Source organism: Callithrix jacchus, chromosome 1 (assembly GCF_049354715.1).
Source record: "Callithrix jacchus isolate 240 chromosome 1, calJac240_pri, whole genome shotgun sequence".
Taxonomy (NCBI): domain Eukaryota; kingdom Metazoa; phylum Chordata; class Mammalia; order Primates; family Cebidae; genus Callithrix; species Callithrix jacchus.
Window position 1 is genome coordinate 189,660,047 of NC_133502.1, and position 26,692 is coordinate 189,686,738.

The 26,692-nt window shown below is 50.1% G+C and overlaps 3 protein-coding genes and 1 non-coding gene across 7 annotated transcripts in view; 2 read left to right on the plus strand and 2 right to left on the minus strand.

Moving 5' to 3' along the window:
- The first annotated feature begins 170 nt into the window (after positions 1-170).
- Positions 171-5,696, plus strand: NDUFA6 (NADH:ubiquinone oxidoreductase subunit A6). Its single transcript, XM_008990851.5, has 3 exons — positions 171-337; positions 4,655-4,770; positions 5,496-5,696. The coding sequence occupies exons 1-3, from the start codon at positions 199-201 to the stop codon at positions 5,625-5,627; spliced, it is 387 nt and encodes a 128-aa protein (XP_008989099.1). The 5' UTR covers positions 171-198; the 3' UTR covers positions 5,628-5,696.
- A 2,274-nt stretch (positions 5,697-7,970) lies between these two features.
- On the minus strand, positions 7,971-12,680 carry SMDT1 (single-pass membrane protein with aspartate rich tail 1). The gene is made up of 3 exons (XM_002763898.6): positions 12,424-12,680; positions 10,263-10,403; positions 7,971-9,150 (listed from the first exon to the last, which is right to left on the minus strand). The coding sequence occupies exons 1-2, from the start codon at positions 12,607-12,609 to the stop codon at positions 10,266-10,268; spliced, it is 324 nt and encodes a 107-aa protein (XP_002763944.1). The 5' UTR covers positions 12,610-12,680; the 3' UTR covers positions 7,971-9,150; positions 10,263-10,265.
- A 1,850-nt stretch (positions 12,681-14,530) lies between these two features.
- Positions 14,531-26,692, minus strand: part of PHETA2 (PH domain containing endocytic trafficking adaptor 2) — a 51,682-nt gene continuing 39,520 nt past the window's right edge. The window contains exons 1-3 of one of the 4 annotated variants that reach the window (XM_017969245.4): positions 18,690-18,781; positions 17,101-17,182; positions 14,531-15,472 (exon numbers count right to left, since the gene is read on the minus strand). In XM_017969245.4, coding sequence (XP_017824734.1) covers positions 14,679-15,458 — 780 coding nt within the window. In that variant the 5' untranslated portion in view covers positions 15,459-15,472; positions 17,101-17,182; positions 18,690-18,781 and the 3' untranslated portion in view covers positions 14,531-14,678. Of the gene's footprint in view, positions 15,473-17,100; positions 17,183-18,459; positions 18,652-18,689; positions 18,782-26,692 lie in introns of those variants that run through there. The other 3 variants (XM_017969246.4, XM_054244980.2, XM_035266030.3) reach the window with 3 other exon arrangements.
- Positions 16,598-16,699, plus strand: LOC118148481 (small nucleolar RNA U13). Its single transcript, XR_004735305.1, has one exon. It is a non-coding gene; the product is annotated as a small nucleolar RNA U13 (small nucleolar RNA).

Sequence of the window (26,692 nt, forward strand, 5' to 3'; positions counted from 1 at the left end):
ATGCGCAGCCCCACCACTCGCCCACCTAAGAGAGAGAGAGAGGCTTCCTAGCCAATCGGAGAGCCTGACAGTCATCCTCCCGCCCACCCAGCATAGAGGCGGGGCGTCTCTCCTTAGCCAAAGACAAGAGACTTTCGTCCTCCGGCCGCAAGCGCTGCTCGCGAAGGGGTGGAGTTGTGGAGTGGACGTTTTGGCAAGATGGCGGGGATGGGCGTCCGCCGAGCTGCGGCTACCGCCAGCACCTCTGTGAAGCCCATTTTCAGTCGGGACATGAACGAGGCCAAGCGAAGAGTGCGCGAACTCTACCGCGCCTGGTATCGGGAGGTGCCGCACACTGGTGAGAGGTAGCGGCGCACGTGGGGATCCGGAGGCCGCCGCTCAAGGTCGTAGCCACTCGGGCCGGGATTTCTCACGGGCCGAACTGAGCAGAAGCGACTGAGGATGCTTTAGGGGAAGCGGGTCACGCGAGCCTACCTTGGGCCAGACCCAGCATCCGTACGACGCCTTCGGAGCTTTGGTTTCTTTTGTCCCTCGTAGATGTTACCGAGCCGCTGGGCGGGAGGACGAGGACTGTCAGTGACACAGTTATTTTGTAGGTGAGGCAGCGGAGGCACGGAGAGGCGAAGTGGTGTGCCCTGGGCCCAGACCGAGCCACTGGTGTACCTGGAACCCACAGTCTAGAGTTGCAGAGTATGATTACAGATGCCCGTTAGATTTCTTGTTTGTTTGTTTGAAACTGAGTCTCATTGGCTGGGCGCGGTGGCTCACGCCTGTAATCCTAGCACTTTGGGAGGCCGAGGCGGGCGGATCACGAGGTCAAGAGATTGAGACCAACCTGGCCAACATGGTGAAACCCCGTCTCAAAAAAAAAAAAGAGAAAGAAACTGAGTCTCACTCTGTCGTCGAGGCTGGAGCACAGTGGCACGATCTCTGCTCACTGCAGCCTCCACCTCCTGAGTCCAAGAGATTATCCTGCCTGACCTCTCGAGTGGGACCACAGGCGTGTGCCAGCACACCGGGCTAATTTTTGTATTTTTAGTAGAGACGGGGTTTCATCGTGTTGGCCAGGCTGGTCTCGAACTCCTGACCTCAGGCGATCTGCCCGCCTTGGTCTCCCAAAGTGCTGGGATTAAAGACCTGCGCCACCTTACCCGTCACCGTTAGGTTTTATAAGCAAAGTGGCCATAGGATCTCAGCTGTCATCCATTTCCTACTCCCCTCACAGAAAAATGAACTGAACCACAGAAGGGAGGTGACTTTCGCAAGAGTCCTTTTCCAGTCCCTCCAGCTGAAATGGCCTCACTTCCCTCCAGTTTCCCAAACTCTACCTGCCTCTAGTATTCCTTGAATTCTCCCTGCTCCCTGCTAACCCTCCCTCAGGTGGCAGAACCAGTCTGTTAGTCTGAAGCATTTGTGTATAGGCTCCTAGAGTGCAGAAGCTGTTTTCCTACCTCGGTATTCCTCTCAGCTCTATGCCCACCGTACTGGATGAAAGAAGGGTTGGGGAAAATTCCGTCTAAACTGTCAAGGGCAGTACAAATATCAAGGACTGTCAGTATTTTGTTATTTTCTTTATTTGGCTTGATGTTTGTTGTTGTTTTTCGTTTGTTTTTTGAGACCAAGTCTTGTTCTTGTCCAGGTTGGAGTGCAGTGGCATGATCTTGGCTCACTGCAACCTCCATCTTCCGGCTTCATACAGTTCTCCTGCCTCAGACTCCCGAGTAGCTTGGGACTACAGGCGTTTGCCACCACGGCCAGCTAATTTTTTTTTTAAAGATGGGGTTTCACCATGACCACCATGATGGCCAGGCTGGTCTTGAACTCCTGACCTCAGGTGATCCACCCACCTCGGCCTCCCAGAGTGCTAGGATTACAGGCGTGAGCCACCGTGCCCGGCCCTAATTTTTTTTTTGTAGAGACGGAGTTTCGCCATGTTAACCAGGATGGTCTCAATCCCTAGACCTTGTGATCCACCCGCCTCTGCCTCCCAAAATGCTGGGATTACTGGCGTGAGCCACTGTGTATAGCCGACTTGGTGCGTTTTATTTTTTTTGAGAGGAGTCTTGCTCTGCTGCCCAGGCTGGAGTCTAGTGGCCCGATTTCTGCTCACTGCAACGTCCGCCTCCTGGGTTCAATCAACTCTCCTGCCTCAGCCTCTGTAGGTGAGACTACAGGCGTGCACCACCGTGGCCAGCTAATTTTTGTATTTTTAGTAGAGACAGGGTTTCACCATGTTGGGCCCCAGGCATGAGCCACTGCACACCTGACTTGATGTATTTTCACATGGCTGGTCATGCTAGTCTGAGAAAGAGGTGTTTTGGAGTGAGCTGGACCATGGTGGCACTCCTCAGAGCTGTCAAGTCCCTGCGTGTGTGTGTGTGTGTGTGTGTGAAAAGTGGTAGAATGTGGTGGTTAGGAGCATGGACTTTTCTCCAGGTGCTGCCCTCAAAAACCAGATGTGTGACCATGGGTCAGTTATTTAATCTGTTCCTCAGTTTCCTCATCTTTAAAATGGGAATAATAGTGCCTTCTTCAGAAAGTTACTGTATTAAGTTAAAATATCTAGAGTGCTGGCCGGCATGGTGGTTCACACCTGTAATCCCAGCACTTTGGGAGGCCAAGGCAGCCAGATCACAAGGTCAGGGGTTCAAGACTAGCCTGACCAACATGGTGAAACCTGTCTCTACTAAAAATACAAAAAATAAGCTGGGCGTGGTGGCACGTGCCTGTAATCCCAGCTACTCAGGAGGTTGAGGCAGGAGAATTGCCTGAACCTGGGAGACAGAGGTTGCAGAGCTGAGTCTGTGCCACTGCATGCCAGCCTGGGCAACAGAGTGAGACTCCGTCTCAAAAAAAAAAAAAAAAAAAAAAATATATATATATATATATATATATAGAGAGAGAGAGAGAGAGAGAGAGAGAGAGAGAGCGCTTAGAACAGGGCTTGGTGCATATTTAACTCTCATTAAATGTTAGCTGCTGCCATTGTTTTTGTTGTTATTTTTGTTATTTATAGGGATTACAGAAGTGCACCACCACTCCTGGCTAATTTTGGTATTTTCAATAGAGACGGGGTTTCACCATGTTCTCCAGGCTGGTCTTAAACTCCTGACCTCAGGTGATCCACTCACCTCAGCCTCCCAAAGTGCTAGGATTACAGGTGTGATCACCTGTAATCACCCAGCCTAAAACCTAATTTTCAAAAGACATCCTTATGCTTCATCCGAAGTTCCAGGTCACTGCCTCTTTGCCATTATTTTAGGAGCGTAATCAGGGGTTGTTGAATATTGTGATTTTATGGTTATTGTCCTAGCTCGCTGTCTCTCCAGTCAGAATGTAACACCTAGACAAGTGGAGCTACATCATAAACTTTGCTTCCACCAAGTAACCTAAGGTGGTATTAACTGCTTGTTGGATTGAAGCCTCCCTGACCTGTGTAACCCCCTAGCAGTTCTCCCTCAACGCAAAGTTTGTATAGTAATTACTAGCCTAGGCCATGTCTAGGATTTTACATTATCAATTTCAATCCTGTTTTCTTTTGCTGATTTTTCCATATAAAAATAATGCTACTACAAAAATTAGCTGGGCGTGGTGGCGCGCACCTATAGTCCCAGCTACTCGGGAGGCTGAGGCAGGAGAATTGCTTGAACCTGGGAGGCAGAGATTGCAGTGAGCAGAGATGGAGCCACTGTACTCCAGCCTGATGACAGAGCAAGACTCCATCTCACTAAAAAAAAAAGCTAATGTGTATTGAGAGCTTATGCCGTGTTAGGCACTATTGTGAGCATTTTGCATTGTCTCATGAAATCTCCATCAGAGTTCTATGTGCTGTTATTGTCTTCATTTCATTGATAAATCCACTCAGCCAGGCACAATGGCTTACACATGTAATCCTAGCAACTTGCTGGGGGGCTGAGAGACAGGAGCATCACAGGAGCCCAGGAGTTCAAGGCTGAAGGGAGCTCTGATCATACCACTGCATTCCAGCCTTGGCAACAGAGCAAGACCCTGTCTCTAAAAAAAAAAAATACACTCAGGCACAAGAAAGTTAACTTACAGAGGATCATACAATAACAGAGTTGGGATTTGAACCCAGGTTGTTCAAACTCTTGAACAATGCTTTACTGCCTCTTCAAATTCAGTGGTCTTTTTCCCCAAATAAAATAAGTTCCTTGAGAGCAAATGCTGTGAATCACAAGTCACCTAGACTATGGTAAGGCTAATTTTTAGTGAAGGAATGGTGGGCGACCTGTATGTGTTCAGTGAATATCCTTTGACTCCAGGTTTTTTTTTTTGTTGCTTTTTTTTGAGATGGAGTTTTGCTGTTGTTACCCAGACTGGAGTGCAATGGCACGATCTCGGCTCACCACAACCTCCACCTTCTGAGTTCAAGCAATTCTGCCTCAGCCTCCCGAGTAGCTGGGACTACAGGCGCGCACCACCATGCCCAGCTAATTTTTGTATTTTTAGTAGAGACGGGGTTTCACATTGTTGACCAGGATGGTCTTGATCTCTTGACCTCGTGATCCACCCGCCTCAGCCTCCCAAAGTGCTGGGATTATAGGCATGAGCCACTGCGCCCAGCCTGACTCTAGGTTTTAAAAACATGTTTTAACCGTATAATTTCTACCCTGAATCATGTTTTTCTCTCTAGTGCACCAATTCCAGCTGGACATCACTGTGAAACAGGGACGAGATAAAGTCAGAGAAATGTTTATGAAGAATGCCCACGTCACAGACCCCAGAGTGGTTGATCTTCTGGTCATTAAGGTAACTGACCCTCCCTGACCAGTTTAAAAGATCGGCCAACTAGTCCGCAAAACTAGTCTTTCCAAATGAACATTTTGTCTCCAAGTTTAGAAAGCAGTTACTGGTTCAGCAGTGATTATTGCTGTGTTTCAGAGAAATGGTTGAACTTGGAGATTATCACCTGGTTAAATAGGTAAGATTGATCAAGGGAACATCCAGTGGGGCTTGCATTTTATAACCAGAAAAAGATATAGGGAGGAAAGTTTGAACTCTTCTTGAACCTCATCCCTGGAAGTTACCACTTCCTCTGGATGCCAGCTTACAGCTGGAGGAGGCAGTTGGCTGGTATGCGTCCTGTATAAATTGGGTTAAATCCTGGGGCTGATTCTGTCCCCCTGGCCAGTCATATTAGCATCAATGGGAGTTTCAGCATGAACCATTCAGTAACAGAAGAAATGATAAGCAGAAGCATAAGTTAAGCCAGTCAGGTTAGGTAGTCATGGGATAGGAACCTGTTAACCTCTAAGTTTCTCCTCCTGGTACCAGTTAACCACAGAGTTAAAGAATCTTTGAAAGGTCTCAGAAAGAATTTAGCCCCACCACCTCATTGTCCAGACATAGGAACTTTGCCCAGACAGAGTAGTTACTTGCTCAAGGTCACTCATCAAGTCCAGGCTGAACAGTGAATAGAATCCTGGCCTTCAACTTGACCACTTTGACTGATGACCTCTTTCCTCACTCTTCAGGGAAAGCTGGAACTAGAAGAAACGATTAACGTATGGAAGCAGCGGACACATATCATGCGGTTCTTCCATGAAACAGAAGAGCCAAGGCCAAAGGATTTCTTATCCAAGTTCTATGTTGGCCATGACCCATGAAGTCATGCAGTGGAAAGGTGCATGTTCGTATTATTTTAGAGAACAAATAAACTCATTATATGATGGTCACTTCGTGATAGACTGCCTTTGATGAACCAATTTTCTGCAGCCTCTTTTTGCCTGAACAAGTGGGGCCTTGGTATACACACCACCTGTTCTTTCCCTTTTCTGGAAATGTGGTGTTTGCTGTAAATTGGATTGAATTCTTTTTCTCAGAGCCTTGCGTGTCAGTAAACAGGAAGAAAGGAGGCCATCTGTTCAAAAACTGTCACACTGGGTGTGAGGCTGGATGACTTGTTAATGTAGTTGTTTCTACAGCCCCTATGATTAGACACCTTAGTGTCAGGCCACAGATGATCCAAAATTAGCCAGCTCTTGCTGTCAGAGAGGGATGAGAGCAGCACTACTAACAGGTGCAAAACTAGAGCTGACAAGATGGGCTAGTTTTCCCTGGGTTCTGAAGAAAATGGATGGGCAAAGGCCTGGCTCCACTACTTGTAACAAGCTCCAGCCATTAAAATGAACTTAACTTCCTGCTCAGGCACCCTGCTAGGTGCACAGCTGTTCAGTATACATACGGAGAATGGAAATATTCCTACTGTCTCTGTAAACTCTGGGTACCTCTTAGTGGCAGGAGAATAAACAACATCAGCCCCGGTTCAAGAACTGATCTGTTTGTTTGGATGATGGTCTTTCGTCCTTCCCAGGGCAATCCAAATGATGGAGAAGGGAGTTTGGTATCTACAGGTGTGATCACTGAGGATTCCCATACTTTTTTTTTGGTAGAGATGGGGTCTATCCATTGCCCAGGCATTTTTTTTAAGACCCAGAAACTTTACATACATACATATATTTTTTTTCTTTTTTTTTTTTTAAGAGATTAGTTTCTCCATGTTGGCCAGGCTAGTCTCAAACTCCTGACCTCAGGTGATCTGCCCACCTCGGCCTCCCAAAGTGCTAGGATTACAGGTGTGAGCCACCACGCCCGGCCTTTTTTCTTTTTTTTTTTTTTTTTGAGACAGAGTTTCACTCTTGTTGCCCAGGCTGAAGTGCAGTGCTGCAATCTTGGCTCACTGTACCCTCCACCTCCCAGTTCAAGCAATTCTCCCTGCCTTAGCCTCCCAAGTAGCTGGAATTACAGGAGTGTACGACCATGTCCAGCTAGTTTTATATTTTTAGTAAAGTTGGGGTTTTACTACGTTGGCCAGGCTAGTCTTGATCTCTTGACCTCAAGCGATCCACCTTGGCCTCCCAAAGTGCTGGCCTGAGCCACCGCACTCACACTGGTCTTGAACTACTGGGCTCAAGTGATCCTCCTGCCTCAGCATCCCAGAGTGTTGAGATTACAGGCATCAGTCATTGTACATGGTTCCAAAACTTATGGCATTAGGGATCCCTTTATAATCTTTTTACCTAAGCAACTTGAGGAAAAAAAAGTGTTTCTATGTTCTCTCACTGAACAACAATAATCACATAAGACTCCTGTGATTAGGCCAGGCGCAGTGGCTCACGCCTGAAATCCCAGCACTTTGAGAGGCTGAGGCAGGCAGATCACCTGAGGTCAGGAGTTCAAGACCAGCCTGACCAACACAGAAACCCTGTCTCTACTAAAAATACAAAATTAGTTGGGTGTGGAGGTGCACGCCTGTAATCCCAGCTACTTGGGAGGCGGAGGTTTTGGTGAGCCGAGATTGCACCATTGCACTCCAGCCTGGGCAACAAAAGTGAAATGCTGTCTCAAAAAACAAAAAACAAAAAGACTTCTGTGGTCAAACATGAGGGTTTCTCCCCACACTAAGCAAGTAGTTGTCTAGCAGACACCAGCTGGCTGTTCTCCAGTTCACTTCCAACACTATCTACCTGGAGATAGCATCAGATCCCACAGGTTGGGGGCTTAGCCCCACAAGACCACTTTCTTTTTTTTTTTTTTGAGACAGAGTTTCGCTCTTGTTACCCAGGCTGGAGTGCAATGGCGTGATCTCAGCTCACCGCAACCTCCCACCTCCTGGGTTCAGGCAATTCTCCTGCCTCAGCCTCCTGAGTAGCTGGGATTACAGGCACGCGCCACCATGCCCAGCTAATTTTTTGTATTTTTAGTAGAGACGGGGTTTTGCCATGTTGACCAAGATGGTCTCGATCTCCTGATCTCGTGATCCACGCACCTCGGCCTCCCAAAGTGTTGGGATTACAGGCCTGAGCCACCACGCTGGCTGCTTCCACTTTCTTTAGACAACATTCTCAAGTCCAAGCCTTCAGAACTTCCAACCAGCTTCAAGTTGAGGTTCCCATGACTCCCTTTTTAATTTGCTAGAGCAACTTGCAGAACTCAGGGAAACACTTAGGTAGCTTTAGTGGTTTATTATAAAGGATATCACAAAAGATACAGACAAAGATGCATAGGGTGAAGTACGGAGGAAGGGGCATGGAGCGTCCATGTCCTCTCCCGGCATGCCACTTTGATAAAGCAAGTGTTCTGCTCTCCGGAAGCTCTCTCAACCTGTCCTTTTGGGCCTTTTATGGAGACCTCATTGGATAGGCATAACTGAAGTGTGGACAACGGTGGAGAGGTGGGATTGGCAAAAGAGGCATGATCTAACATGGAGCAGGGAAGTCCAACCAGGCCTGTCCACATTTCTTCCTCCCAGGTATGGGGCAGAATCCCTTCTGAAATGGGAGATCTCATGACCTAAACTAGACAGGGTAGGTCGGAGAATTCTTTTTATGGCCAACTCGAAGACAGAAAGGCAAAGGAATTTATATAAACTCAAAGTTATACTTTTAGTTTCTAGGCCAGCCTTGGAGAGAAAAAGCAGCAGGTGAAAGGTCAGAAGGTCCAAGAAAGAGAACTGCTGTTTTCTGAGGCCTGAAGTGCCCAACGTTGTAACCAAAGCCTATTAACAAAGGCTTTGGGAGATGGTTATGAGCCAGGAAACAGATGAAAACCTACATATATCCTAGTATCACAGAACCCAAGTTTTGGATCATTCTAGTCATATTTAAGTAGTTGTATGAAAACAAGCAAAGCTCTCATGACTGGCACTGAACACAGAATGGCTTGAGGCTTTAGTAGCCCATTAGCTTTCTTAAGGGAAAACGGACAGTTTCTGCTGGGCTTTTGTAGACAATGAAAATAGTTCCCAGGCCTCCAGAATAGTTCACCAGGCTCCACTGAAACCTGGATAACCTAGGCCTATGTTTCTCTCATAAATAAACAACAGCAGAGAGAACCACACCAACTAGAGCCTACACATACTGAGAAACTGCAGCCATCACTCAGTCACACACAGCTGGCATTTATTATGTATATTAATAATGTGATTGCTTGTTAGTCCAGTGCTTAGTGGACAGCACATCTCAGGGAGCCTTCCAGAGCCTGGGGATCTGGGATACAGTCATGGACCACAGAGGCAGCTCCACCAGACTGGGAGGTTGAGGGCTTTCCCTGAGTCCTGCTGATAGGGAAGGCAGACAGGCTGAGAGCATCACCATTTCTTCAGTTAGTGCTTTCTGCTTTCTGTAATTCCTGGAAGAAAGGAAAGCAGCAGTGAACTGGGTAACAGAGCAGTTTTCCATCCACACACTGAAAGAATTCCACAAAGTGCTTCTGTCAAACATGGCAGAAGAAGGGCAGCTTTGAGCACATTTGATTACTTATGCATACGTTAAATGGGCATTCACCACAGGTCAGGCACTGGGGACCCAAAAGTATAAAAAACATCCCCTGCCAGCAAAAAGCTGAGTGGAGTAAAATTTTGGTTAGTGTGTTTTAGACACACAATACTGAGTGTTTGAAGAGGTACTGGTTGCTCAGAGGAAGGAGCAGTCACTTTCAAATGAAAGGAAGGAAGACTTCAAAGACACTGAAGGATGGGTAGAATTAAGACCCAAAGAGCCTCTGGGAAAGAGCCTTCCATGTGGGAGGAACAATGAGCCAATATTTGGGGGTGGGTATGAGTGTGCAAACTCAAGAAATGGTGAATACTGGGGATCAGTGGGTGGCTGGAAATATGGAAGATGAGACTGGAATAAGAGGCACGACCAAATCATGGCAAGCCTTGAATGCCAGGTAAGGAGTCAGGAGTGTCCTCATCTCTGACAGTGATGCCATGCAGCACATATTAGAGCACAGGAAGTCAACACAGGAAGCTGAATGGGAAGGACTAGGACTTAGGACTGCTAGGGGAGGAGTCTGTGAGCAATGCATGAACCAGGCTGTCGTGCCCACGGACAGGATGTAGTGGTGAGAGCTTGGTAACGAGAGCTGACGGGGAAGGACCTGCAGTTTCTACATTTCCATACAGAGCTGCTGAAATGATGCTGCTGGTGGTATGTGTGTAAGGCACATTAAATTGTCAAGAAAATGGGTGGCTTGATTGAATGAGAATACATCAAGGGCAACTGAAAAGGCTGGCTAGGATCCCAAACCAGTTGGAAGAGACCCCAGTGAATGTGTAAGTCAGTAAGTTACCCTCATCCAATAAAGGGAAAAAGCAAAATAAAAACATTAGCCGCCAAGTGGGTCAATTCATTAAAGCTTCTGCCCCCAATGTCCAAATGCTGCTACCAGGCCAGACTGCATCACAGACAGATGCTCCACCCTGCTTCCTGGTCCATCTAGGGTAAAGCAAGTCTTACTTGTTAGTCGTCATCATCATCATCCTCTGGAACAAAAATGTCATGTTCCTCAAGCAGAGCAGCAAAGTTCTTGCTAATGAGCGTCCCGACATAGAGAAAGGGGATCACGATGGAAAACACACGGAGAAGGCCGAAGGACATCTGCAGAGGGTCAAAGTGGTGGCTGTGAGCTCGAGTCGCCTCTGGCAAGACCAAAGAAGACCCGGCCCTCTCATGGACACTCCCTCCTGTGGAACTCAGACCCATCATAAGCAACTTGACTTTAAAATCTTTGTTAGAAAAGGAGAGGGCCAGGCGGGGTGTCTCGGGCCTGTAATCCTAGCACTTTGGGAGGCCGAGGTGGGTGGATCACCTAAGGTCAGGAGCTCGAGAACAGCCTAGACAACATGGAGAAACCCCATCTCTACTAAAAATACAAAAAAATTAGCTCGGCGTGGTGGCGCATGCCTGTAATCCTAGCTACTTGGGAGGCTGAGGCAGGAGAATTGCTTGAACCTGGGAGGCAGGGGTTGCAGTGAGGCAAGATTGTACCATTGCACTCCAGCCTAGGCAACAGAGTGAGACTCTGTCTAAAGAAAAAGAAAAAACAAAAGGAGATAAGGTGACTGTCATGGCCATCAAAGTGGATGAAAAGTCCATTGGAAAGAAAAGTCTAAGGTACCCTAGACATCTAAAGTTAGGACACAGCCTGCTAATTACTTTAAATTTCTACAGGCAGACGGGTGCGCCAGTACTAGGAGGGCTGGACTATGGTGAGCTCTACTTGAAGACATGAAATACACAAAAACCTATGACAGAAAGATGTACAGTGAAGGAAGTCTGGGCACGGGGGCTCACGCCTGTAATCCCAGCACTTTGGGAGGCCAAGGTGGGGGGGCGGATCATCTGAGGTCAGGAGTTTGAGACCAGCCTGACATGAAGAAACCCCAAATACAAAATTAGCTAGGCATGGTGGCGCATGCCTGTTAAACCCAGCTACTCGGGAGGCTGAGGCAGAAGAACTGCTTGAACCTGGGAGGCAGAGGTTGTGGTTAGCTGAGATCGCACCATTGCACTACAGTCTGGGTAACCCGAGTGAAACTCTGTTTAAAAAAAAAAAAAAGATGTACAGTGAAGGGATATTCTATAGTTAATTAAGTAACAGTTTCCCTGATGCCTGAGAAATTTGATTTAAGCAAATTAAATTTTAGAAACTAATGTGTGTGAAAGGGGGCATGTATTTACACTAAAAGACTATTTAGATAGATTGGGAGAGTGTCAGTAAAATCTGAGGAACATTTCCTCTTGTATTCCTGGAGTTTAAAAAAATGTCACTGGGCCTTCTGATAAGGCAGCTCTTTCCCAACGTGGACCTTGCAGTCAATTGTGTGAGTTAGCATAGGCTAGACTAGCTTTAAGAGAATTTGTGTTTTAACTCCCATACCACACAGCCCTGCAGTCATAAAGCAAACTTTGTTTGCCATAAGGGACTGTTTCCGTTTTCCATAGAAAAACTCAAGGGCATGTGATAGCGTTCAATGGTGGAAAAAGATAGGACCTGGCTGGGATAGTACCAGCAAGAAACCAGGACGCTGCGACCTCAGCGCAAGCCTTGGATATTGGCTTCACAGCTCTAGCTCGATTCTTCATTTGGAAAAACCGTGATTGTAACAATTCCCTGCACCTCTATCAGGACTGTAAATCACATGAATTAAATACTAGGTGACAACTCATAAAAAGATAAGGGCCGTCCCACGTACCCCTTGTTTACAGAGTCCTTTCACAATTCATATTTCATCCCATAAACTAGGAGACAGGCAGGGCAGAGATTACAGGACTAAACTAGATTACAGGGAGGGCAGAGATTACAGGATTTAGATTACAGTCTAAGCTAGATGCACAGGGCCGAGTCTTCGACTCCAGAGGAGCAGCGCACCATACCTCTCAGGATAAGCTAATGTAAAAGATCATCTTCCTAAGCGTTTGCCCCATCTTCTGTCTACCTACCATTTTCTACCCACCTGTCAAAATTAGCAACACCTTAGCGCATTTATTTTTGGCCCGCCTTCCACTCTAAGGTAATCGTTATGATTGGCCTTGGCTCCAGTCAATCAGCGCCGCCCGCACGCATTCCCCACAATTGGCCTCAGCCCCTTCGCCCCGTTTCCAGGAAGACACTCACTTTGACTGGTTTGGGCAAAATGGCGCCGCTGCGGGTAACGATGACTGACCTCGACGGTACGAGGCTCCGGCCTGGGTCGCTCCGTGCCGCGGCGGCATCGCCACCTTTCCTCAAGCTAGGCCCGCTCCGGAAAACCCCAGACCTGACGGCTGCCAACGCTAGCCAGCGAGCCGCTCCGGACGCCATCCCGCAGCTCCGCCCCTCGCCCGGGCACCCGAACCCCACCGCCCGGCCCCGGTGCCGCCCTCGGGAAGAACGCCGCTCGAAGCCTCGCGAGACTTTGAGGAGCACACGAGAAGCCCACTCAACTCGCGTAGTGCCGGCGCCTCCTGGGGCGGCCAGAGGAAGGTGTTTGTCACCGGCCTACGTGGTGACGTTACAAGAGCTGCGCGGCCGCCCCAGCTGCGTCTGCAAAGCCAGCAGTCCAGGTTCCCGCACCTGGGACCCCCCCGGCCGCCAGAGCAGGCCTCAGCGGCTGTGGAAAGAAACCTAGGGAGCCGAATGAATAATAATGAAAAAGCTTTACTAGTGTTTTAACCGCGTACCAAGCAGCAATAAGAAAGAAAGGCCCGTGCTGTCTGTGTATAAAACAAAGTGCAGCGGCTGCGGGGCTCCCAGGCAGGGCTAGGGAACAGGCCGGGCGCCCACCCTGGGTGCATCTCAGGCTCCTGGGGGAGGCTGTGAGCCTCTGCCTAAGGCCTAGTTGGGTGCCGGTCGGTGCTGCCCAAGGCCCCAGTGAGGGTAGCGGAGGCTAGGGAGGGTAGGTTTTGTGTGGGGGGGAGGGGGTGTCTCCTCTGGGGCTCTGCGGCTTCCGCCCAGCCTCTGCCATCGCACCCCTAAGGCGTCAGTCTGGTCAGACTCTGGTGACCCAGCACTTTGCTTCCCAGAACAATAGAATAAACACGTTTGGGCCGGTGCGGTGGCTCATGCCTATAATCCTAGCACTTTGGAAAGCCGAGATGGGTGGATCACCTGAGGTCAGGAGTTCGAGACCAGCTTGGCCAACAAGGCGAAACCCCCGTCTCTACTAAAAATACAAAAATTAGCCAGGCGTGGTGGTAGACACATGTAATCCCAGCTACTCGGGAGGCTGAGACAGGAGAATCGCTTGAACCCAGGAGGTGGAGCTTGCGGTGAACAGAGATTGCCCCCACTACACTCCAACCTGGGCGGCAGAACGAAACTGTCTCCAAAAAAAAGAAAAAGAAAACACAGGCTGGATACTGGGAATAGTAGCAAGGAGGGGTCCTGGCAAGTACACGCTAGGTGACAAACAGGGCTATGAGAGTTCCCAGGTGGTTTCTTGAGCAGCTTCACTTGCAAGAACACTTTTACCGGAGCCCAGCCAGGAGAGGTTTTAGCACAGGAAACTGGGAATCCCGTGTCCAAGCTCCTGGAATGCCCAGGACTGAGCCAGAGCAACCAACCTTCCCCAGGAACCACACTGCCTCCCCACCTCTTCTTTAACCCCTCACTTGGCAGCTCCAGGAGTTGGCTGCTGAGGACAGAGTAGGGCCACTGAGGACAGAGTACAGGAGGGCATTTTGCTGACATAAAAAGCTACTAGCCCTTCCTGGGGCAAGGTCCAGCACCATCTGTTAACAGGGCAGCCAGAGAGAAAGGATGGGGCCCCAAATTCTTAGCAAATAAATTTATCTTCACTGGCCAAAGACTTGCTGCCTCAAAGGGCCCTACCCAAATTGCTGAGTGAGGATTCCATCCCCAATCTTCCCACCCTTCTCAGGAAGAGCTGTGTCCCAGAAACTCCTATGACATGGTAAATCCACTTTCTCTGACGATGAATGTCAAAGTCTCAAGCCAATAGTGCAGGCAACCTCAGATTTAAACACAGGAGACTCCCCAGGTTGGAATTTACGGCTCTAGAGTCTGGCATGTAGGTCAAAGGTGAGGAAAGCCTGTGACACTGACACTCTCAGGTGACATTGCCCACTTCCTCCATTTCATCAATATCCCCTGGGTGGGGCAGTCAGGCCAGTGCAGTCAGGAGTTTCGGCCGGGCGCAGTGGCAGCTGATCAAGCCCCTTTCCTCCCTGGGCCTCAGGAAATAAAAAGGATGGAAGGAATGGTCCCTCAGTCCCTTCCAGACACACGGGTAGATCTGGAACCTGGAGAATGCCTAAATAGTAGGAAGAAGAGAACCCATGTCACCTCCCAAAATGCAACCTTGGAAATGGGTAAACATTTAGCTCCTGGAAAAGAACTGGCACTGGCTTCCTGAATCACAGTGCCCGGGCTTAGGGCTTATCCTGTTCCTCACATTCTGGTTGTCTCCCCTGGGCCCTCTGCTGCCAATGCTGCTGCAGTTTCATGATCTCCTGGCCATACCAGTCATGCAGGGTAGAGAAATTGGAGGTCTCAGGGGACACAGGACTCTGCCCCCTGCCGAGAAGGAGGCTAGCAGGGCCCTGTAGCTCCCGCTCAGCCAACCCCAGTCCTGCACACCTGCTGCCTGCTTCTTCAACCAAGCCCACAGGGCTGCAGTCCTTGGAGAGGGGGTGGCCATTCTCTAGGACCACAGACCGGTTGTTACGAGCCTGGGGCTTACAGCAGCTGGCAGTGGGCTTCCAGGATGAGTGGTGTTGCAAAGCCAGGCTCTGGCGTGCGTCCTGCAACTGGCTCTCCAACTCTCGTACCACCAGGCGCATGTAGCCAAAGCTTGCCCGGGACAGTGCCTTCACCCACGCCTCCTGGGCTGCTGGCCCTTCTGCAGCAAGCAGGTGTGGGTGCACTCCGGGGGCATCAAAGCAGATGGCAAAGGCAAACTCCTCGGGCACGGGAGCCTCGGCCAGTTCCACTGTGCAGCCTTCCAACACCACCAGGCTCAGCGGGACCCGGCCCTTGCGACTCTCAAAGGAAAACAGCAAGTTGCCCTTGAGGACAAACCAGTATCTTCGGCCAGTGCCACTGGGAGTTGGTGGAGTCCCTGGGCTCCCCCAGGTGCGCAGGAAGCCCATGTGGTCTGCTGGGGAGTCGCTGAGTGCATAGTGAGCCACACTTCTCTCGTTCAGCTTCATGGCTCCCACGGGAACTGTGGGGCAAGAGAAGTGGCAGTGGATCAGAGAGGAAGGTGGCTCCGTGCCACCCTGGGGAAAAGCACTGGCTCTGGAGGTGACCTGGGCCCAGCCCTGGGACTCCTACTCACTTGCTGTGTCCCTAAGACCCCTAATGTCTCCTGAGAAGTATGCTCATCTTTCCTTCCTTTCCTCTCAAAGGGTTGTTGTGAGGATCATACCAAAAAAATCTCAATAGCAGACTTGGAGAAAATGACAAGATTGGATCAGACAGGAGTCCTGGCAGGACCTGGGCAAGGCTTTCTAAAATCCAAAGAAACAGACCCCAGCTGAGCTGAAATGGATCACAGACCCATGGAAACCATTGTGCTTAAACTATTCCCTAATTTGGGGTCCTCTCAACTCCAACTCTGAGGCCAAACCTCCAGGGTTTCCATGACCCTCCTGGGCCTGTGCTGGCCTCTTATTTGCATATAGCAGTTGCATCTTATTGACCTGAAGGCAGAAGCTGAGGCACAAAATATAACTTCAAGATTTTACTTGAGCCAAAGTGAAGACAACTGCCCAGAACAAACCTAAGTTGCCATGGGGTGTGCTGCATTGGGCACACCCTTTCTTACAAGCAGCTTCTTATAGGCAGAAGGAGGCAGGGATAACAGAGTTATTTGGCAGGAATTCTCCTTGGTTTACAGAAATAGCACTGATTGGCTGGGTGTAGTAGCTCGAGCCTGTAATCTCAGTACTTTGAGTGGCTGAGGCAGGTGGATCACCTGAGCTCAGGAGTTCGAGACCAGCCTGGCCAACATGGTGAAACCCCATCTCTACTAAAAATACAAAAACTAGCTGGGTGTGGTGGGGGGCACCTAGCTACTTGGAAGGCTGAGGCAGGAAAATCGCTTGCTCCCAGGAGGTGGAGGTTGCAGTGAGCCAAGATTGCGCCATTGCACTCCAGCCTGCATGACAAGAGTGAAACTGTCTACAAAAAAAAAAAAGAAGAAGAAGAAAAAGAAAGAAAAAGAAATAACGTTGATCAGTGATTGGCTATACATTGTTGAAGTATAGGGTGTCCAGTGTATGGCATTTTATTGCTACATGGTATCACTCTAGAGTCACATAGCAAGTGGCTTCAAGAGGTAATTCTTGACCTTTTGTAGTTCATGAGGGTGATGATTGGGAGTTCCTGTGCATGTGTGAGATGTGCTGCCTTCGAATCTTGTTACCATGGGCACATTACCAGTCTGACATAAAAAGAAAAGAAAAGAAAAAATAAAAAGAGATGATTCTTTAGCTCTAGGGAGGACTAAGACTTGACAGCCGTTTCATTTCAATATGTCTGGGCCCGATTATTATAAAGGGCTCTAATTCCACAGATAAAACATTATTTTTCTCTCTCAATCTGCAGTCTTCAGGGACAGGTGGGGACCTACTCTGTAAACAAGAGTGTGGCACAAAGCCAGGGTACAGCTGAGAAGAGCTAACCACAACCACTGAGTGTGGGTGTCCCTGGATTAATGAATGGCACGTAGTCCAACTGTCCATACTCATGGAAAACCCAAGTCCAGCAGTGGGGGATCTTGCCCAAGACTACATGGCCAATGGGACACAGAGCTTGGTCTCCCAAATCCCTAGCACTGTACTCACTTACCAGCAGGGCTCCCTGGGGGAGGGCAGAGACCTCTTGTCTGGCCACACAGCTCAGCCCCTGGACCACCTGGTTCCCAGGGAGCCTGCAAAACAATTCTCAAGCCCAGTCAGCTCATCCCAAAGAATGAGACCACCTACTCCGCCTTCGAGGCCTAATGAAACCAAGGCCTCCACCAGGAAGCTTTCCCTGAACCCTGAGAATCCCCTGCCCATCCACCCAGCCAGGAACCCCTGAGCAACATAAAGGGCTGGGTCCCCTTTGTCTTGTCCTTTACTCTTCAGACCTCAGCTCCTTGCCTGAGTCCAGGTCAGAGCTCTGTGTGCCCTCATGGTTCCTAGCATTTCCCTTCTAGCACTTGCCACTCAATTTCTTTGTGGCTTTAACTGAAGTCACCTAATCTGGGAGGCCTTCCATGATCACCATATCTAAGGTGGCCCTGACCACCAAGGTGGCTTGACCTAAGGTCACCCCACCAACTCTGGTTTGTTTCCTTCATCCCACAATGACGTCATTTGTGTTAAAGCACTACTCCCAGCCGCAGAATGCGTAGGGTGGGTCTCAGCTAGTTTCCCAGGAGAACCCCAATATCCAGCACTGTGCAGGGCTCAGAAAGGCCCTCGGGAGGGATCTGTTGGATTATTGGGAAGACATCAGCGGACAAAACAAAGTCTCCCGCCCTCCTGAAGCCTACATTCCCACGGAGGAAACACCGTAGGCGCACAGAATAAATACTAATAAATTAATGAGATAATGGCCGGGTGCGGTGACTTACACTTGTAATCCCGGCACTTTGGGGAGGCCGAGGCAGGCGCATCACGAGATAAGGAGATAGAGACCATCCTGGCTAAAACGGTGAAACCCTGTCTTTACTAAAAATACAAAAAAATTAGCCGGGTGTGGTGGTGTGTGCCTGTAATCTCAGCTACTCTGGAGGCTGAAGCAGGAGAATCGCTTGAACCCGAGAGGTGGAGGTTGCAGTGAGCCGAGATTGCGCTACTGCACTCCAGCCTGGAAGACAGAGCAAGACTCTATCCCAAAAAGAAAAAATTAATGAAATAATAATCAGTGAAATAAGAGATAACATAAGGACCCGTAATGCTAAGGGTTATGGAGGAAAACCAGCTGGGATGGGGAGAGAGGCCACTCCAGTAGGGTGGCCCAGGAAGTGGGAGGAGGCGGTCACAGATGTTTGCCAAAGGAACAGCCTCACTGGTGGTCCTGGGCCCAGCAATGGGGCACATGGAGCGGGTGGGCAGCCCGCGCCATGCCCCCTCCGCTCCCCGCGCCTGGGTAAGGGCGCGCCCTCCTCTCCACCAGTAGGGGGGCCAGACCCGCCCGCACACCCGGCCTCCTGCCCACCTCTGCGTCTTCCTGGATTCTTTTGTTGGAGGAAAGGCGGGATGGGGACGCGGGACCACTGGGCCAGTGGCCACTGCGGGGCGCCCCGACCCGACTGTGACCCTGAAACAGGGTGACACCTCAGTCAGGATCTCCCCGGCTGCCGCCGCGGTTTCCGTGTCCTTGCGTCGGGGCCGTTCCCGTCACGTCCCCGGGACCACCTCCTCCCGGAGCCCGCCGTGCCCTCTCACCTCCCACTGCCGATCGCACCGAAGCCCAGGAGAGCGATTCTGGCTTCAGGCCCCGCGCCTCCGCCTGGGTCGCAAACGTGGCCGCGGAATCTGGGAGACCCCGCCCGGGAGGCTCGAGTTCCCGCCCTTCCCCGCCCAGTAATCACCAGGCCCAGGATCTGCTAGGTCGCCTAGGGATCCGCGAGGGCGGGAAACTGAGGCCCGAGAGGGTCACAGAGCTGGTTGGTGTGAGCGGCCTCGAACCCGGAGGACCTCCTCAGACGGTCCGCCGGCCTCGGACCTGGCCCACCGTCCGGAAAACTCAGTCTTCCCCTCTGTGCCCCCTCTTCCCTCTCTCCCTGGCCGGCCCACTTCCCTGGCAGATCCAAACTGGGATGGTCTCACTCTGGGCACGTCCTAAGGGCGGGCTCCTACACAGCCCTTGAGGAGCAGACAAGCTTTCCTGGCCACCCACCGGGCCACCGGGTGGGCTGATTTCTGCCTCTGGGAGTTACCCATTTCTACTTCCCTAGCCTGAAACCCACCGGCAGCCCCAAGGCTCTGCCCTAGTGGGTCCAGGAGGAGGCCTGCGGTGAAGGTCACAGGAATATACAACCAAACCCAAGGGACTGGAGCTTCTGGAAGGCCCTGGAAGCCTGAGGTGTGCTCAAACATCTGCCCATGAACTTGGCTCCCACCTCAGAGCCTTTGCCCTTGCAGTTCCTGCAACCTAGAATGCTCTCCCTTCCCACCCCGAGCTGCAGCTCGGCTCCTCAGGACCCCTCCGGTCAGGCATTGAGTCTCAGCTCAGAGGTGCCCTCCGGGACCCCTGTAGAGCAGCCTGGCCTGCAGTCTGCCCATCCCTGGGATGTTGTCTTTATCTTATCAGAGCACTCGCCACTGGACTAAATGTTCCTATGCTCATGCTTTTGTTTTCCTGTTTATTGTCTGTCTCCCCTACTAAATTTTATTTAATTGATACTATAAATCATAATAAATGTATTAGAAGGTAACAAAGAGGCATGGAAACAGAGCAGGGTAAGGGAGACGGGAAATTGTGGGAATTGGGAGGTTGCAGTTACAGACAGAGTGGTCAGGGTAGTGGGCCTCACTGAAAGAGCGACACTGGACACACACTTGAAGGAAATGAGGGAGCAGCCATGCCAATATGGGGGGATCATCCCAGGCAGAGGAAACGGTCAGCACAGTGGCCCTGAGGCCTGTTGTGTTTGAGGACTGCAAGAAGGTCAGTGAGGCTGGGAGGGTGGGAGGGGGTGGGCAGTGGGAGGTGGAGTGGCAGGGGTGGGTGGTAAGGTCTCGCCGCCATGAATGGCAGGGTAATCTCTGGTTGCACGCACACCCCAGATGAGTTCCCAGAAGAAACGATCAACCCCTGCGGCGCCCAGTTAACCTGAGACCTTCTTCTGTTGTTTCTTATTCCCGCCTCAACTGACAAGGCCTTGGATTTTGTAACTGACCTTGGCCAACCTCGTGACTCCACACCCTGCGACCCTCTCCCAGCTTGCAACAAAACGCCCTAAACTTACTTCTGCAACTTTCCACTGTTTACCCCAAACCTATAAAACCAACTTCTACCCCTCTGCCCTTTGCTGACGCCCTTATCTGCCTCAGTCTGCCTGCACCCAGGTGAATAAACAGCCATGTTGCTCAGATAAAGCCTGTTTGGGGGTCTTTTCATTTAGGGTGCACGTTTTAACATTTGGTGCTGAAAACCCGGGACAGGGGTACACTTTTGGGGAAACCAGCCCCCGTCCCCGCTCTCCCCCTGTGAAGAGACTTCCTGAGACCTCAACACATCAGACCAGACCAGCCCAGCCTAGCAGCTTGCACCTTGTGTGCGGAACAGCTCTCTCGCCACCTTCAGATCAGGTAAGCAGTCTCTCTCTCCCCCTCTTTCTCTCTCTTTTCCTTTAAATCTTTCTCCTTCTAGTAGAGACAAAGAGACACTCTTTATCCATGTAGAGCCGGAGGAGACAAGTCTCTATTTCTTGCTCAAAAACTCCGACATTGATCACGGACTTGGGAAGAGAAGACTCTTCCTTGGTGTCTGGTCAGTCGTGGTGATGCCTTCCTTAATCACTCACGCACGTTACAGCCCAGGAATCAGTCAGGGATGCCTACTGAAAACACTAGTAGCTGCTCGCTCCTTCTAATCTCTACTCTACTTCTTTCATGAAAACTTACCTCCTTCGCTGTGAACAGCTCTCAGCCCTCTATTCCTCAATCCTCACCTCTAGCCTGCATCCTAAAACACCTAAAACCTTTTCAACTGTCGCCCAGTCTGAAACCTAAACGTCTCTGTAGCACGGCCTGGCCTCAAACCCAAATAATCAGAAAAAGGCACTTTCGATGTTTCTATTCTGTGAGACCTGGACCATTTTTTTTTTTAAGGCTAGTCAAGTGAAGCAGTGGGAGTGGAGAAGGAACACAGAAATCTGGAACTGGTTGTAATCAATTATTAGAAACTGGACAATTTTTGTCAACAAATGAGCAAATGCTCTAAGGTGTCAGACATCCAGGCATTTTTTTTACACTGTAATTACTCCCAAATTGCTGCTCCTTCCCTCCCTCCCGTCCGCCCCGCCTGCTCTGCCCGTGACCCAGAATCCTACTTGTCCATCAACCCTTCCTACCTTTCTCCTCCCTGCCTGTCTGAACCAAACCCCAATCTAGGCCCAACCCTACCCCCAGCCTTCCTCCTCTTCCTCTGCCCACAACCCACCTCCTTATCCCCCTCCTGTCACCTCCCCACCTCATACGGGGCCCAGCTTACAGTTCAGTCCTGTGGCTACCTCCTCTGCCCCTGCCCAACAATTACCCTTTTGAGAGGAGGCTGGAGCTGAAGGCACAGTTAGGATGCACTTTCCTTTCCCTTTATTCAATCTTTCCCAAATCAGCCAACGGTTAGGCTCCTTTTCTTTCTTTCTTTCTTTTTTGAGACGAAGTTTCGCTCTTGTTACCTAGGCTGGAGTGCAATGGTGCGATCTCAGCTCACCGAAACCTCTGCCTCCTGGGTTCAGGCAATTCTCCTGCCTCAGCCTCCCGGATAGCTGGGACTACAGGCACGCGCCACCATGCCCAGCTAATTTTTTGTATTTTTAGTAGAGACTGGGTTTAACCATGTTGACCAGGATGGTCTCGATCTCTTGACCTTGTGATCCACCCGCCTCGGCCTCCCAAAGTGCTGGGATTATAGGCTTGAGCCACCGCGCCTGGCCTAGGCTCCTTTTCATCAGATCCTCCAATACTTCACCCAGTCCTATAATCTCACCTGGAGTGACTTGAAATGTCATCCTTACTTCCACTCTCACCCCTAAAGAACACTTAATACGCATTTTATCACCTAATAAGCCCCCGACTTAATGTAAAAGCTACAGAAATTAAAATCTGGCCCTCAAACCCCACAACAGGAATTAATCATCCTCACCTTCAAGGCGTTCAATAACAGGCAAGGGGCTGCCCAGAGGCAGCGCATCTCAGAACTTAATCACGTTGGGGCCACCCACCCCACCCTGCCTTCTTTGCAAGGACCTGTCTCCTTGGCCCCCATAACTGTTGTGGGAATTGACGGCAAGGCCTCCAGGCCTCTCACGACTGACTCCCGAGTCTGCTGTCAGTTAGGCCCACACTCCTTTCCACGTTCTTTCCTAATCATCCCCACTTGTCCAGTTCCCCTGTTAGGCTGAGACATCCCAGCAAAATTGTCTGCCTCCTTAACTACTCCTGGGCTACAGCCACACCTCATTGCCACCCTCCTCCCTGAACCCATACCTCCCTCAATAGCTCCCCTTTTGTCCCCCTAACTTAATCTTGGGGTGTGGGACACCACCTCCCCATCCCTTGCTACAAGTCACTCACCCTCATCATCCCCTTAAAACCTAACCCCTCTTGCCCTGCCCAGCACTAGCACCCCATCCCACAACAGGCTTTAAAAGCCCTAAAGCCTGTTATCGCCTGTCTATTGCGACATGGCCTTAATTCCTACAGACTCTCCCTACAAGTCCCCTGTCCTAGCTGTCCAAAAACCAGACAAATTCTACAGACTAGTCCAAGACCTCCGCCTCATTAATCAGACTGTACTTCCCATCCACCTGGTTGTACCAACCGCTATAGCCTCCTATCTTCCATTCCCCCTTCCACAACTCACTGTTCTGTTCTTGACCTCAAAAATGCTTTTTTTCTAAAGCCCAAATTTCTTCCCCGTCTTTTATAATCCTTCACAAGTATACACGTGCTCTCCCTGCCAACCGTATCCAGTTAATTTCCCAAGCCCCACCCCATCCACTAAACAGCCGCTTCTCTCCTTCCTAGGCGTTAGCGGACACTTTCGCCTCTGAATACCAGGTTTGCCCCCCTAACCAAAGCACTTTATAAACTTACAAAAGGAAACCTATCGGACCCCACAGACGAAAAATCCTTCCCCCATTCCTCCTTCCATTCTTTAAAAAAGGCCTTAGAGACTGCTCCTACTTTAGCACTCCCCAGCTCCTCTCAACCATTCCCTCTACCCAGCAGAAACAAAAGGCTGTGCCATCAGGATTCTTACCCAGGAGCCAGGCCCACGGCCTGCAGCTTTTTTATCCAAGCAACTTAACCTCACAGTCCTGGGCAGGCCCTCGGCAGCAGCTGCCGCCCTGATGCTCTTAGAATCTCTTGAAATCACAGGCTATGCCCCACTTCCCCTCTACAGCTCTCACAACCTCCGCAGTTTTCCTCTTCACATCTCAGCCACTTTCAGCCCTCGCCCTATCCAGCTTTATGTAGTCGCCCCTACGACTTAAGCCACAACTCAGAAGGTTTCTGTTATTTTCTGTCTGACTGTGCTCAGATCCTCGCACTCATTACTTTCACACGCCCTGCTTCTGTTTAAATTGCAGTTTACACCTTTCCTCCAGGTAATTACAGCCCATATTTCACTCTTAATCCGGCTCCCGTTCTCTGTTCATACCCAATCTTGTTCATGCAAGTGAGTGGTTACTTACAGATACCACAGGCTTTCTCTTTTTTTTTTTTTGAGACGGAGTTTCGCTCGTTACCCAGGCTGGAGTGCAATGGTGCAATCTCGGCTCACCGCAACCTCCGCCTCCTGGGTTCAGGCAATTCTCCTGCCTCAGCCTCCTGAGTAGCTGGGATTACAGGCACACGCCACCATGCCCAGCTAATTTTTGTATTTTTAGTAGAGACAGGCTTTCACCATGTTGACCAGGATGGTCTCGATCTCTTGACATCGTGATCCACCCGCCTCGGCCTCCCAAAGTGCTGGGATTACAGGCGTGAGCCACCGCGCCTGGGCCAATACCACAGGCTTTCTCATACGCCATGAAAACCAAAGCTCTCCCTCTGCACAGTTACCCACCAAGCCCCGATATAGCCTTTAACAGCTGCAGCCTTGCTGGTTCTCTTGCAATTTGGGTCCAAGACCCCAGCCCTCCCAGAACACGTTCTCATCTTTTCAGTTTACAGCTCCAGTTCTGTCTAAGCCAAGGACTTTTTTTTCCTCTGTGGTTCTTCTTACATCTGTCTTCCTACCAACTGGACAGGCACTTGTACCCTAGTTTTCCTTAAACCCAAAATTCAGTTTACCAACAGAGACGAAAGCCTCCGGGTTCCCCTTGTGGTCCTGACATGTCACAAGCCAGTCATTCCATTGATCCCCTTACTTGTAGGGTTAGGAATTAGTACTGCACTCAGCACGGGCATAGCAGGCCTTACCCCTTCAATCGTCTCCTCCCATAGCCTCTCTAAGGATTTCTCTGCTAGCACTGCAGAATTAACTCAGTCACTATCCCTTCTTCAAGCTCACATAAATTCCCTGGCTGCAGCTGTCCTCCAAAACTGCAGAGCTCTTGATTTACTGACTCCTGAAAAAGGAGGTCTTTGTCTATTTCTAAATGAAGAACGTTGTTTTTATGTAAACCAGTCCGGCCTCGTATATGAGGCCATCAATAAATTAAAAGAGCCCAAAGCTCACTAATCAGGCGGATGGTTATTCTGGAGCTGGCTGGACTGACTGGACACTCTCTATCTATCTGGGAGTCATGGCTTCTTCCAGTCCTTAGTCCTCTGCTACCTATATTTCTCCTTCTCTTATCTGGACCCTGTGTTTTCCAGTTAATCTCTCAATTCCTACAAAATTGTATACAAGCAACAAGCAATCAGTCAATATGACAAATGATCCTTCTAACACCCCCACAATATCACCCCTTGCCCTGAGATCTCCCAGCAGTTTAAATTCTTTCCCATTTTCAGGTGTCCACACCGCTCCTAATCCCGCTTGAAGAAGCCCTGAAAACATTGCCCCATCACCCCTCTGTGTCGGCCTCCCTAATATTCCACTGCCCTCCACTCTTCATTTCTTTTTTCTTTATATTACTACTATAAAAAGACAGGAATGTGGCTGGGCGCGGTGGCTCATGCCTGTAATCCCAGCACTTTGGGAGGCCGAGGCGGGTGGATCACGAGGTTAAGAGATCGAGACCATCCTGGTCAACATGGTGAAACCCCGTGCCTACTAAAAATACAAAAAAAATTAGCTGGGCATAGCGGTGGGTGCCTGTAATCCCAGCTACTCAGGAGGCTGAGGCAGGTGAATTGCCTGAACCCAGGAGGCGGAGGTTGCGGTGAGCCGAGATCGCGCCATTGCACTCCAGCCTGGATAACAAGAGCAAAACTCCGTCTCAAAAAAAAAAAAAAAAAAGACAGGAATGTAAGATCTGACCGAGCTAAGAACCTCAGCGCACCTGCACCCAGATGAATAAACTGCCATGTTGCTCACACAAAGCCTGTTTTGGGGGGTCTCTCCATTCAGAGTGTGTTTTAACAGTGGGGTGGGGCTCTGTAAATCTGGGAGGGCTGTTGGTCTAGACAGCGCTGTAAGGAGGGACCTGAGCAATTTCATTGCTACTCCGGCTGCTGTAGACAGAATCCATGTCAGTGGAAGCTGAAGACCAGTGAGGAGCCTGCTGCCAGGATCCAAGCGAGATGTCATGAGGGCGGCGAGAGAAGGGAGGAAGAGGCAGCGGTATTTAGAATGGCTTTTGAAGGTAGAGAACACAGGATTTGCTGAGGGGCTGGATGTGGGGAGTGAGGGAAAGAGCAGGCAGGACTGCACAGTTTTGGCTTGAGCACCTAGGAGAGTTATCATTATCTGAGATGTGGAAAGTGGCGGGTACTTGGTCTGGGTTATGTTTGAGACGCCCAGTGGCCATCTGAGTGAAGGTGCTGTTGGGGCTCAGAAAGCGATGCCTAAAAATATGGCACTTGGGCATGCTGAGTACTTTGAACCAAAGGACTCTGGAAGAGCCTCAGAAGCAAAGTCTCTCTCTCTGACCTCCTGCCCCCCTTCTTTCTCCTGCTTTTCTTTCTCTTGCAAGGCAGGCCATAGAAACTAAAATTCCTCCTCCCCAAGGTGAGTTATAGAAACTACAAATATTACTGGAAACATCCCCCACCTTTCTGTGTCGGACCTGACCATAAAGGAATCCTCTGACCTACCTTGTCTAATACTAGGTCGTAAGACTCTCATTCCAGAAGGGGTCTTGCCCTCTTCCCAGGAGGAGGGAATTCCACACAGAGAGAACAAGAAGAATCTGAACAGGCAGACCTTGCTGGGTTTCCACACTCAGCTGTTACCATTAAACCATTGCCTTTTGTCTAATCGCGTTTATACACAGTTGTCCATGCCTTATTCCTTTTTTTTTCTGTTGCCTAGGCTGCAGTGCAGTGACACAATCACAGCTCACTGCAACCTCGACCTCCTGGGCTCAAGCAATCCTCCCACTTCAGCCTCTCAAGTAGCTAGGACCACAGGCACCTGCCTGGCTAATTTTTAAATTTTTTTTTGTAGAGTTGGAGTCTCACTATGCTGCCCAGGCTGTTCTTAAATGTCTGCCCTCAAGCGATCCTCCTGCCTCAGCCTTCCAAAGTGCTGGGATTACAGGCGTGAGCCACTGCACCCAGCCAGGACTGTCCATTCTTCATCAAACTGAGACATAAAGTTTTAC